General features: G+C 41.3%; 1 protein-coding gene across 1 annotated transcript; it reads right to left on the reverse strand.

Moving 5' to 3' along the window:
* Nucleotides 1-385: 385 nt before the first annotated feature.
* LOC113006854 (WD repeat-containing protein 47-like) lies at nucleotides 386-13,267 on the reverse strand. Its single transcript, XM_026143064.1, has 16 exons — nucleotides 13,047-13,267; nucleotides 10,995-11,185; nucleotides 10,827-10,910; nucleotides 10,641-10,725; nucleotides 9,772-10,080; nucleotides 9,115-9,554; nucleotides 8,321-8,417; nucleotides 7,252-7,424; nucleotides 6,909-7,166; nucleotides 6,526-6,592; nucleotides 5,067-5,224; nucleotides 4,508-4,677; nucleotides 4,229-4,399; nucleotides 3,865-3,996; nucleotides 2,200-2,418; nucleotides 386-2,091 (listed from the first exon to the last, which is right to left on the reverse strand). Exons 2-16 carry the CDS (start codon nucleotides 11,150-11,152, stop codon nucleotides 1,949-1,951), a joined length of 2,664 nt encoding a protein of 887 aa, XP_025998849.1. The 5' UTR covers nucleotides 11,153-11,185; nucleotides 13,047-13,267; the 3' UTR covers nucleotides 386-1,948.
* Between the last annotated feature and the right edge of the window lie 519 nt (nucleotides 13,268-13,786).

Here is a 13,786-nt window from a genome sequence, read left to right on the forward strand (position 1 = left end):
CAAACTTTTTCCTAGAAAATACTGGCTCAGACTTGGCAAGCTGTGAAAATGTATAAATTGCTTTTCTATCAAAGGCCAAAAACTGTATTACTGCCATGTAGCAATGGGAGTATGCTGGGATAGGCAGTAGCAGACTTATGTTGGCAATTGCACAGAGGAAAAGGTGAACCCATGTGCGCCCTGCACTTGCACATAACTATGTTTGCACCTACCTGTGTGCACAGGCTCTAAGATCATTTAAATCAGTGATGTACACTCACCAGTCAGTTTATTAGGTATAAGCTGACATGTCTGGACCCAACCCAGTATTAACAAGCTGTGCTAAACGAGCAGCCAGTGGGTGTGTGTGATTGATACAAAAAAAAAAAAAGATGAAACACATCAATTACTTCACTCGATATCTTTATTTTGTCAGTTTGTTTCAAAGTATTCCTTAAAAGAAGGTGTGTTAGACAGCCACTACTTTATTTTTTTAACAGTTTGAACCCTAATGACCCCTTGGCACTTGTCTTACTTGTGACACATTTGTGCATGTAACTATTACAGGTGGACAGTGACACGGAATATGCCATCAAGAGTCACAGATAAGGTAAAATGTAAAGCACAATACGATAATCCCACAAAGGTCAGTCGTTTTCTCAGCCTGTACCCTCGTCTCTGTCTCACACTTGCACCAGGCTGCTCAAAAAAGTGAAGCTAAAAGTTAAACAAGCCAATGACACTGGTGTTTCACACTGTGCAGTCCTGAAGCATCTCTTTAAAGTGCATCATTACCACTGTTTTGACATTAGCCTGCTGATCCAAAATACAGAGACTCTCATGGTTGTCTGCATTTAGTGGACTCTATTGTAAAGTTCACTATAAATCCCTAAACCTTCTCTGGGACACGGGTTCTCGTGAATCCACATCTCTGATTTAAGACTTTTTTTTCTTGTCAAATTTATCGACCGACTGCAGGTAAACACTTCCATGCGCTCGAACCAGAGTTCCCAAGAAGAGGTTCCTAAAGCTTAACTCGACTTGTTCGGGTGCGGCCTGTAACTCACACCCAGTGGTACTCTTTTTTTGGAGCTTTCATGTAAGTGAATAAACTGTTGTATGCATATAAGTGATGCTGATGGGTGCAGTAACCTTGTTTGAACTTGCAGCTGACAAAAGGCATGTGATAAAATACCAAAATAAAGCTGCAAATTAAAAAAACAAATCTATCAATCCAGACATCCAAAAAACTACACAACAGTTACAAAAAAGGCACGTTATGATATGCATAACCAAATGTGGCTTCTCTCCAGAACATTAAATTCTGTCGCTCCTTCCTGCAGAAATTATCAAAAGAGTTGCTGTGTTAAGATGCTAAATGTCACATTACACCAACCCTACTTCTTTGTTTACCTCCATGTTTTGAGTGTACTTGCTTGGGCAGTGTGACAGATGAGCTACAATATAAGATAAGTATGCTCGCAGTCAAAGTAAAGTAAAGTGCTTTTTAAGATGGGCATTAGCGACCATCTTTATACTCTGTATCACATTTGCCATTTAATCTTTGCTGAAATTATAAAAGTCACAAGCTGAAAGGTATCAAGCGAACACAGACATGTTCTATGTATATTTAGAAATTCAACCTCACATTTTTCCTTAAATTTGACTCAAACTGCAAAGCCATATACACTCAGATTTCCAGAAATTCATGGTTGCTTGAGCACACATTGGCACATACCCAAAGACATATATGGACATTCATATACACACATACGTAGAAAGTGTCCTCCTTAAAGTGACTGGCTTTTCTGGCTCAAAAGTGCACCTGTCACCCTACTGTACGCACATGTGCACTTATCTTTAAACATATAAACAACTTGACGTTTACGATATGCATGTTTTGCACACCAATACACCTTGGAGCTGGGGTGTATGTGGAAACTGTGCTCTTGTGCTCTTTCTCTAAATCTCACGGGCCTGGAGCCCAGAGGATGACGGTTCGATCCGCAGACGAGGAGACAAAGGTCCGATCGTGTGGGTGCCACCTACACTGGATCACCTTGTCCCAGTGCTCCCCTGCCACCGTCTGAGGGAGGGGCTTGGTTAGGTCACCTGGGGTCAGAGAAGGGGGAAATATCACACAGGAGGAGCTTACAAACACAATTTTAAGTGCTTCAAAATTTGATTTTTCACTTCAAACAATGACTTATTTCAAGCTACCTTGAAGGTCGCTGATTATGATCCTGTTGTCATAGGAACCAGTGAGGAGATGATGGGCTCCCGGTGAGAAGCGCACAGAGCGTATGTCAGTGCTGTGGGGGCGGTACGTCTGCACTATGCGGCCTCCTCTAATGTCGTACAGCATGCAGGTGCTGTCCTCCTGACCGGTGGCGAGCAGGCGGCCGCTGGGATCCACTGCCACTGAAGCAACTGCACTTCCTGAGTAACGTACAGTGTGAAGAACGTCATGTTGTTGGATACAGCTTAAAAAGTATTTTGCTGACAGGAGCAGTTTCTGACACTCAAAGCCTTAAACGTTATCCAGGCATTTTGCATTTGCAAAGGGAAACTGTGACAAAATGTTTTACAGTTGTCATCAGCGAATACTACACCACAGTGATAAACACTTGTTTTATTATTTCAATTTACTGGAGTGCAGCGCTTGATTATGGTTTCATCAGCTGTTCATATTAAGAGTTTCATAAGAGACAGGCTGCTGACAAACTACAAACATGCAGGCAGCAGATATGCTCCTACTTTAGGTGTCCTTCATGTCGCTATCAGACAGGTAGGTGTTTGATAATGCGATATCAGTGGATTAATGTTATCACAAATAACCCAGACAGCAAACAAGATTTTATTGAACTGTTAATTATCATCTAAATGATTTTTTGCTGTAACTGGGTAGAACAGATAGCTGAGGTAATGCTAATGCTAGGAGAGCAATCAGGACAAAGAGAGGGCCGCAGCCTGGAAATAACAGCAATAACTGGATTTGCCACATTTAAGAGTAAAGGGCCATCGATAATGCATCTTTGCGGCTAACTTTGTCATCTTTTTGCTTAGATTTAAACAACAAAATATTACAAAACGAATGCAGACTCAGCTGAAAATACTACAAATAAGGTAAAACTTTAACACTACCTGCAGCTAACATTTTTAAACATTTATTTTTAAATATAAACTGTATAAATATATAACTGTACTGGATGCATATTTCAATATATTTTTAAAAGTTACAGCGTTTAAAATATCATCCTAGCTACAGTGGCTGCTGTAGGGGAATGCACATTTATGCATGTTTCCGTGTGTTAGAGCTCTCACTTCAGTTCATGACGAGGCCATAGATGAGGAGGAAGAGGATAAAGTGGAAATAGCAAATATATAGTGTGAAAGAGCTATTTGCGATTAACAACATATATAGTTGGTCTCTAGCCACATACATAAAAAACCAAGACCAGGCAGAGCAACAATGTCCATCTCATCCACTGTGTTCAAGATAGCTGGGCAACATGGCCAACATTTCAAAAAAACTGGTGCCTCCTCCCCATATTTCTATTTTTACTGGATTAGTTCTAAATTTCTGAGAATGTAATAAATGTATACTGATGTAATTACATACAAAATCATGTATATCTTAGTATATTATTTTTTTATATTAAATAACCTCAGAAAATAACTAACTGTAGCTTTCAAATATTTTTTGACTTGCCCTGAAGCGTCAGTTGATTTCTGTCTTTAATTTCTCTTTTTTCCTTTCTAATTTATGGAAGTCGTGCTCTTCATAAAAGTGTAAGTGTCTTCCTGTAAAACCACTCTAACCTGTAGCAGTGTGGTAAAAACCATTTCCAATCAAACAAAGTAGCAAGTTTCAGTATGACTCACCTGTGCCATGCAAAGTTGTGCCCACCACCCGAACACAGCTGGGCACCCGCAGGTCCCAGAAGCGGACAGTTTTGTCCTGTGAGCCTGAAGCAATCATCCACCCTCCCCATGTGTACAGAGTCAGAATGTGACCTGTTCAAAACAGCACATAATATCTGAGCTCTGTTCACAACAACTCTTTTCAACAACTTTGCAATAAATGCGATAAATGTTGGTACTCGTGCTAAATTTGTGTTTCAAAGAACCTACAGTGGATGAATGAAGCAGACAATACCATAAAACACTACTGGGGACCACACTTTGAAAACCCCTATCCAGAGTTTGCTTAGACCAATCTCTCAGCTGCAGGTAAACGGGGACATACCAGTGTGTCCGCTCAGGGCATGAAGGCCCTGTCCTCTCTGACAGTCAGTAGTGTAGATGTTGCAGTCCCCGGCTCCAGCACTGATCAAAATAGATCCTCCACTTTCAGGACCTTCCATAAAAGCCAAATCTCTAATAGTGCCGTCATGCATGCTAAACTCCAGGTCTGGGCCTGAATCACAAGAGTACAGATGTTTCCAAGCAGTTTAGCAACAGAAGAAACATGAGTTTCTGCATCAGCTTAAACTTATTTTTCTAATATTTTCCTTATTGTGTGTACCTGTGGCATTGCAGGTGTCTGCATTGAAAGGCAAGACTTTGACATATTTATCATTGGAGCCAGTGGCCAAAAGCTGTCCACAGTGGCTCCAGGCGACGCAGTAGATTGAGCCCTTGTGATGTTTGTTCCGCCTGAAGCGCACAGCCGGCTGCTTCACTCCACCAGAACCACTAAAGAAGCAAACAAACATGGACACAGACAGATAAAAAAAATGATGAAGGCATGAAGAAAAAAAATTAAAAAGGTTCCTTGAATCCACCTATTTTGGATTTTTTCCATGAGTGAATTTTATTTTTCATTTTGATGAAACCGGTTGCAGCAGATGGCTGCTCTTCCCTGAGGTTTCTTCCTCTTAAAAGGGAGTTTTTCCTTCCCACTGTCGCCAAATGCTTGCTCATATTGGGTCGTTGTCTTTTTTCAAAGTAAGAAAAGGAAGTAAGCTGTTCAAGTAATCAAAATTGCTCTAGAGATACAAAAATTACATGTATTTCTGTGGCTTTCAATTACAAATTAAATATCTCACAGTGTGGATTTGTAGGTCCCTGTAAGCCGCTCTCACCTGGCAGTTAGTGTTTCCGGGTAGGCACACACTCTCAGGGTTTTTGAGTTGGAGCCGACGGCATAAAGCGCACCGGCGGGATGGAAGGCCACTGCGCGCACTGCCTGTGTGTCCTCGAGCTGGCTCACCTTAACAAACTGTGTTTTGCACTTTGCGGGCTTCACAGGAAGATAAAAAAAATAAACCAAACATTGTCATGAAGTTTGCAGCTGCGTTTAAGCATTCACAGTGGTATGCAAACGTTTGGGCACCCCTGATAATTTTCATGATTTTCCTTCATAAATTCATTGGTTGTTCGGATCAGCAATTTCATTTAAATATATCATATAGCAGACGAACACAATGATATTTGAGAAGTGAAATGAAGTTTTTAGGATTTACAGAAAGTGTGCAATAGTAACTTAAACTAAATTAGGCAGCTGCATAAATTTGGGAACCCTTGTCATTTTATTGATTTGAATACCTTTAGCACTAATTATTGGAACATAAAATTTGTTTGGTAAGCTCATTGACCCTTGACCTACATACGCAGGTGAATCCAGTCATGAGAAAGGGCATTTAAGGTGGCCAATTGCATGTTTTTCTCCTCTTTGCATCTTCTTTCAAGAGTGGCTACATGGGAGCCTCAAAACAACTCTCAAATGACCTGAAAACAACGACGATTGTTCAACATCATGGTTTAGGGAAGTATACAAAAAGCTATCTCAGATATTTCAGCTGTCAGTTTCCGCTTTGAGCAACATAGTGAGGAAATGGAAGACCACAGGCACAGTTCAAGTTAAGGCTGGAAGTGACAGGTCAAGAAAAATCTTAGATAAGCCGAGGCGAAGGATGCCACAAACAGTGTCTCTTGAGGTTGAAGTTGCGCTGGGGCTGGATACTTCAACAAGACAACGACCGTAAACACTGCTCAAAATCCACTAAGGCATTCATGCAGAGGAACAAGTACAAGGTACTGGATTGGCCATCTCAGTCCCCAGACCTGAATATTATTAAAAATCTATGGTGTGACTTAAAGTGGGCTGTCCATGCTCGGAAACCATCATACCTGACTGAACTGGAGATGTTTTGTAAAGACGAAAGGTCCAAAATACCTTTAACCAGAATCCAGACTCTCATTGGAAGCTATAGGAAGTGTTCAGGTTTGGAGGCTGTTATTTCTGCAAAAGGAGGATCTTCTAAATATTGATGGAAGATTTCTGTTGGGGTGGCCAAATTTATGCACCTGCCCAATTTAGTTTAAGTAACTATTGCACACTTTCTGTAAATCCTATAAACTTCATTTCAAATATCATTGTGTTCATCTGCTATATGATATATTTACATAAAATTGCTGATCCAAACAACCAATGAATTTATGAAGGGAAATCATGAAAATTATCAGCGGTGTCCAAACTTTTGCATACCACTGTATGTGGAATGTATGGAAGTTAAATATCAACAGAGCGTGCTTACATACCTCGTGTGTGCTACGTGTTGCAGAGCTTGTGGAGTCATCCTGGACTGTAGGACCAGAGCCAGTGATTCTTTGAGCACAAAAAAGAACAATGCATAAACAAGTCATAAACATTGGGTTTTTTTGGTTCCCATCAATAAGAGCTCGGAGTGACATGTTTCAAATATTTGATAATAATTAGCAAATGCTGGCTATGAGGAAAGCTGCATTACACATAGCAAACATAGCCTTTTGAAATCTGATTCTTCTTTTTGATACATGTTCTATTTCAATTAATTAGCAGCTGAACAGTCACTAGAAGCATTCCCTACACACCAGCAAAATGTGAGCCTAACTTCTAACAAGTTAAGATGTTTCGGTGGAGACCAATAGCAGGAGGCTCTTACCTTTTATTGGGAGGAACTGGGGACTCACTGAGCAACGGCAAGCTGTGGCTCCCGGTGCTTACTGGCGTGCTGCTGCTCACCCCACCTGGCTTGTCCCTCGGCGGTCCTTTATCTGGGGTGTGACGGGTGTCAGGCACCCTGGGGCTAGATGTGCTGTTGTTCCCCGTCAGCCCGTTCCACTGCTGGCCCAGCTGCGCCATCATGTCCTCTCCACGGTGGTCGATGCCCACATTCATCTCTTCCAACTTCTGGATGGATCTAGACAAAGACAAGCTCTGTCGTAGCACCCGGCTTGCGTTTCATTCCTCGCTGACATCAAATCCTGTAGGAATGACATCCTCACCTGCTGAGGAAGGTTTCTGTGAGGTTGTGCTGGGCTCCATCCTGGGGCTTCACTCCCCCCTCCAGCAGCATCTGCTGGTAAAGCTGCTTCTGCTGCTGCTTCTGTTCCAGATGTTGCTGCACGCGGAGCCGCTGTCTGTAATACTCCTGGATGTGCTCAGTGGAGTCACGACGCTGGACACAGACAAGGACACAAGCCACCAAAATGAGTCCCCCCCCCCCAAAAAAAACCCAAACAGTTGAATTGTTTCTGCAGAAAATGTAGAAATCCCTCAAACTGTATTTTCTATTTTACCAAAGCAGGCCCTGTAGGCTGAATAATTCATAGTGCCTTTCACTGTTCTGTGCTTCAAAGCTTGGAAGTGTCCAGACACACACAAAACACACACACACACACCAGATTATAAAAGGCAAACTCGTTCCCAGAGCCACTGCTGACAACTCTTCAACTCCCAAGGCCTTGTCCTCCATCATCCACCCCATAAAAAAGTTTTCAAGGAACTCATTGCATTGAGTCAACAGTATATTATCCTTCAGGCCTCTCACCACTTTTCATGCACACACACACACACGTGGTGATATAATCTTAAAGTACTATGCTCTTCTAGATGGGACCTGAAATGTATAAAGATGAGTGATGATGAAAGCAGGAGGCCATCTTTGGATGTGGCTGCATATCAAAGCAGATTATGTGTTTCCAGTGTCCATGAGCTCCACCTCGCTACACTGGGACAGGGGGCAGCAAGGTGCAAGTGCCCTATGTGGACGTGTAGTATAGAATTCAGGCAGGATTTATAATGCAATAAAGGCGTTAAGACCACACAGTTCAGGGGGGATTCATTCTGTGTCTTTAACTCCAGACTGAAAATCTTTCACTGACTTTGACTCAAGTGACCAGACAGCTAACTGTTGCTTTTTCTTCGTAACAGTCGAGAAACAACTTTGTTCTGAGAACCCGGAGGTGAAGCCTGGCATTCATTCACTTTCACCTTTAAACAACAGATGACACTGGCTGATTTCAGGCTTAAACCATGCACATAAGTCTGCTGCTTACGGCCTGCAGTTCATACCTCATGTGTTTCTGTGCTGCACGGTGGCCCACCATCTTTTCCAGGAGTCAGAGGTGTGCGTGTGCTGTTTGGTCCATCCAGCCCTTGTGGGTGCTTCCTATAGTTAGGAAGACGTATCAATCAGTTTATCTGATTTTATATCTCAAGTCAAAAACATTTTATCTATAAGGGTTATGCAAACAATAATAGCAAAGTCAAATTAAAAAGCTCTTAATTAACCTGTGATTGAAGATTAGTCTAGATTTGTGTCAGCTACAATAATATTTCTGCTGTTTTGCATAAAATCCATTAACTATGATCTCATATATGTGCATATCACATCAACACTGATGCATTTTTGCGCCTAGTTGTACAGCTTGACTACATCCAACAGGTGGGGCCAACATCCTGTCTCAACCTTAGAATTGTGACATTTTATTTGCAGTCACCTTGTAAAACAAACTAGCAACAGTCTGGCAGACATCTATCCTAAATATATATATATTTTTAAAAAGTATAATAACATACATTAGAGGAATTTTAAATAAAGAAAAGGTTTTACATCATAGCCTGCGTGGTTAGTTGTTTGTAGGCAGGATTTAAATAATGAATCTTTGCATGGACCGGTCAAGCAGCATTTTTATTCTGGGGTTTATAAGTTTGATTCGACTGCATAGTTCTAATTAGAATGCTGAATGAGTGCAATTTGTTTTCCTGACACCAGGGAAAGTTCAGTGTTTATTTTGCAAAATAACATTTATATTTACTCCCAACAAGATGTACGAAATATCCCTTTCCAGTTTCTTTGACTTTACCTCTCAGGTGAATCGTCCTGCTGATGCACGTTATTCTCCACGAGGCTCCGGCTAAGAGCGAACTTCATGTTTGTCTCCAGGCCTCTCTTGTCCTGGGCCGCCAAACCGTGAGACAGGCCGTCCAGAGCTGGGTTGAGGGATCTCGACATGTAGGTATCGGCCGAATGAGGTCTTTGATGAAAGGGTGAGGTAGGGCACGGGGACAGACGGTTGATTAATGGAGTAAGGAGGTCGGCGTGGCCAGCTTTGCTGGGCTTCACCAGCCGGTCCACGTGGATGTTGAGGGTCTTCTGCTGGAAGGCGCAGGTGAAGGCACCCGGGGAAAGATTCTGCAGCCAGGAGAGCAGCGACAAATCTAACTCATCACAGCCGTTCCCACACAGCATATCCACGCCAAGCAGCACCTCGCCCTCTGTGATCTCCTCTCCTGTTGCTTTACTCTACAAAACAGAAAAGCTTCTTAAAACCTATTCTATTTTTTCGGAGACACAAATGTGCAAAAACCAGACAGTTTGTTTTTTTAAACAAAAAAAAGTAATAGGTTACTTTGCAATAAAACCCTTTTTTAGTAGTTTTGAACACCTCTGCAGGTTTGAGCCTTTTATCAGCCACTTAAGCCTAACTGTAACCCTTTTCACTAATAGCGCATCAGATTACCTGACAGAACTCGACACAGCACTCATAAAGGATCCCTTTGATTAGCAGCTGGAAGAGGCGGTTCCCGCTAGCCCTGAAGCCCGCCTCACTCAGCTTTCTGTCTGCAGGGATGAACTCAGCTACCATCGCGCAGGCCTCTTCGAAGCAATGCACTCGTGCCGTGCTCGGATTCCAGTCTTTGAACTCTGCGTGATGGGTGAGGCGTGGCAGTGTGAGGAGGAGACACAGCTTGCTGTAGTCCTCCTTGGTCGGGCAGAACTCCTCCAGACTGTGCAGGCACTTTACTGCCTCTTGCATGGTGATCTCTAGCTGTAAAAGCAGAAAAATTCAGGCGGGCAAGACAGTGATTATATTTTGGGGTGCTCAATACAGAAGCCCACTGGTGTTTTGACAGATAAAGGATGACATTAGCTGTTCCTTACAAACACAGATTATCACACAATAGGATGGGAGTGAGTAAAGCCTGCTGTGAAACTGGCTTTTTACCAGCTTAAGGAGATACCAACCCACCTGTCAATTTTACTTCTCTGTGCTCAAGTAGAGAGCTTATGTGGCCCGTAACAGACTGTTTTTTTTAACACTGGTTCGCTCTAAAAAAGTAGGCATCATCCAAAAAAATAATGCGAATCATAGAAAGAAACTGTTGCTAAACTAGTATCTCAGAGATTATACTTGCTATACTTTAACAAGTACTATAATGTGTAATTTCTTTTTAGTCAAGATTAAAATTCTCTTTACTGCAGAGAATTTACATTAACGTAGCTTTATAAGCACAGGCTGCTATACTGAGCAACGAGCAGCTGCTAGGAAACATGCATCTAGTTCATAATACATTTCAAAGACATAAATATATATAAAAGTACACATACATTTAGAGGGTCTTCAGCAGCCGACATGGCATTATTAACACACAAAGCTTCCAGAAACTTCTGCTTAAATATGATGTAGCGAAACCTGGAAACACAAGTGCAAACGTGCTAACAAACAAGTACGCTTAAAAATGTTCTTTGTTGTGTGAAGACCGGTACGAAACAGCCACATATAGCTTCTCTCACCTTTTCTTGTCAAACTTGTCCATTCCTTCTAACGGTTGAATGAACTGCATCACCTCCTCCCACTGGCCATCCAGAATGAGTTGCCTGATTAAAAACAACAAATGAACAATTTAAGAATCCTGTGAAAAACTTCTCTCTATCCCGCTTGTGCCATATGAGCGTGTGTACCTGAGGAAAAGCATATCATCAGAGTATAGTCCATTGATAACACCGCTTTCCTTCTCCAGAGCCAGCATGCTAATGTGCAGCTTCCTGGAGTTGAGAAAGTCCAGGATCAGCTTGATCACCTCAGCCTCCTTTATGTTGATCGTCTCCTCTGCTGTCATGTTGCAGATCTTTTGGGGGCAGCTTATAGCTGGCTGTACAAAAAAAAAAACAAAAAACAAAACAAAAAAGAAAACAGAGAGACAAGGCAGAAGCCTGTTAATGGAAAGGTCACAGCAAAAGAAGAAAGACTTATGCTGATGTTCCCAATGTTAAGGAAATTATTCTAATTGTAATATTAATACTGTAGTAAGTGAAAAGAAATGGAAAAATAATCTGTCAGCATGACTCTTTGGCCTTAAATTGTAAGAAATAAATGTGTAAAATTACAGAAATTCTGGTGGCTCATAACCCAAACTGTCCTCTAATTATAAAACAAAGTTTTTGTTTGTTTGTTTTGTTTGAAAATGTCTGTTTTTCCTGTAGATCCATTTAAAGAAAGACATTTCTTTATTCAAGTGTTAACTTATTACTTTATTTGCTTTGCTGTAGTGTAATTGGCTAAGGAGGAGTTCTTTTTCTGTGAGAAAAGCTGTAAAACATATATAAATACAGTTAAAAGTCCAAAATGTATTTCATCTTTCACATTTTCCAAAACCAATCTAACCTTTGACCCTTATATTTGACATTTTGGTTTATGCATTCCCAAATTTTTCACACCTGTTTGCAAAAAATACATGACAAACAAAAACGGAGGTGAATTCCAGTTTTTATAATTTTTTATAATTCTCGATCTGTACACCAACACAACACATTGTTTTCATATCCAATTGAAAATGTAACTGGAAAACAATCATTTAATCATAAACCATGTTTTAAATTATTTCTATTTTCACAAGCTTTACTGCAGCCGTTGTTTGTTCATGTGTCTTTCTCCCTTTGGGTTTGCTTACACCAAGTGAAATTCATACTTGACAGAATACAGACCAGCTGGTTAAACTGGCCACTGTAGAATATTCTACTTCTCTACCTTCAAAAACTTGTTGGGAGCTTTTCCAGCATAATTTAGGCCACTGTCCGTCAGCACAATGAAACTGTCCCTACATTGCAACTTATCTACACTTCAGAATTCATCTCTCTGCTTACGTCCTCTCTCACATCACTGGACTCTGTGAGACTCATCACACTGTCTGTACTATGGTTAACAGATAATGCTACATGCTTTTCCCTTGTGTCACTCCAATTTCCAGATCAGTATACTGTTCGAGGTTATTAGGTGTTTTCTTTCTTAACGCCTAGAGAACGTTAACCTTCCCATTGATGATCCTGGTGTCTAATTTTGCAAAATGCTAATTTTTGCACTTTAATTAAATTCTTACTCTAGTCTATTATGATGGTTCAAGTAAGTTCGTAGTACTCCTTTGCACTTTTAAACTCGGTCACTAAACTGTATTTTTCTGTGATGTCCCTTTTGCTGGAGGCTTGCTTTATGCTTCAAAGGGCATCTGTGGTGTTTCTGCACATATGCATAATGTCCCTAAATGGCTCATAGTTTAAATACTGGAACATATCAAAGATGCAGTTCCAAGGTTGGGTCTTTAAATGGTTAGTCACTGCAACATCACCCAGGCAGCTACAGCAAAGACATGGAGGGGTCTTCATTATGTATGGTGCACTTGCCCTGTATGTTTAAGGAAGCGCATAGAGAGGCTGGGAGAGCAGCTTCTGACGCCGCCCTGTTCCCTCCATACACAGACAGAACATCCACCCAGCTCCGGGCCGGGATGTGAGAGCAGGTCTGCGGCCCAAACCTGACAGCCTCAGCACTTTATCTGTCCTCGGACACACCTTGTTTATTCGAGCACGGCAGCCAGTGACGACTATTAACACCACTGGACACAAATGCAGGGCAAAAAATGATAAGCATGCCAATCATTGTCTCCCTTACTGGGGACACACCGTGCTAGACTACAGCGCAGTGCTAAACACCGCCTTGAAACAGTGCCAGCATCTCACCTGTCAGTCAGTCGGCGCCTAAAGCCCGCCGCATTAAAGCCCGCGGTCTCCAGATGTAGCGACGTCCACGAAGAAGACGGCAGGGATGTATTTGACTGCTGAAAGGCTTTACTGCGTTGCCAGAAAGCTCCTTTCTCCTGCCTCGTTTCTTGTACACAGCTCGCGGTTGCCATGCGGACGTAGCCGCAAACCACCAATCAACTGTAGCAACGACGCCCAGCGGTCACACCTACAGCACGGACGCGACAACTTTCAAAGGAAATTCAGGGAGATAAAAAAGGATAGGATTTATTTTATTTTATTTTAAGAAATAAGATAAATAACAAAGAAAGACAATAAAAATGCTATTTTCTTTGAACATCTCTAAGACGAGTTTTTAAATTGCTGTCAAGCTAATATATACATTTTTTTATCAGAAAGTTGGGCATCTAATTAGAATATAGAAAATGGTTTATATATATATATATATTCACTCAAAATGATGAAAAAAGTGGCTGAACCCTTTTAAAATTACTCTTTGAGTTCCCTTGTTTAATGGCAAATTTTCATTACTGTAGTCATTAACTACATTTTATTGGCCATGGCTAAAATAATTTGTTAAGCAAAACAACAATGTGTATTCTTTTTAGTCAAATAACCACAGTGTTATTAACAGCCTTAGTAGCGACACTGGACTGATTCATAAACTAAGTTAAAATTATTTTATGCTCCCATTTACAGTGGAGCCTTTGGCCCGAGGT

The sequence above is a fragment of the Astatotilapia calliptera genome, chromosome 15, assembly GCF_900246225.1.
Source record: "Astatotilapia calliptera chromosome 15, fAstCal1.2, whole genome shotgun sequence".
NCBI lineage: Eukaryota > Metazoa > Chordata > Actinopteri > Cichliformes > Cichlidae > Astatotilapia > Astatotilapia calliptera.

Coding starts and splice junctions, on each gene's coding strand:
- LOC113006854 (XM_026143064.1), bottom strand. CDS start 11,152: ATGACAGCAGAGGAGACGATCAACATAAAGGAGGCTGAGGTGATCAAG. Junction 9,555..9,771: donor GCTGTGTCGAGTTCTGTCAG/GTAATCTGATGC, acceptor TCTGTTTTGTAG/AGTAAAGCAACAGGAGAGGA. Junction 4,400..4,507: donor AGACACCTGCAATGCCACAG/GTACACACAATA, acceptor CTTGTGATTCAG/GCCCAGACCTGGAGTTTAGC.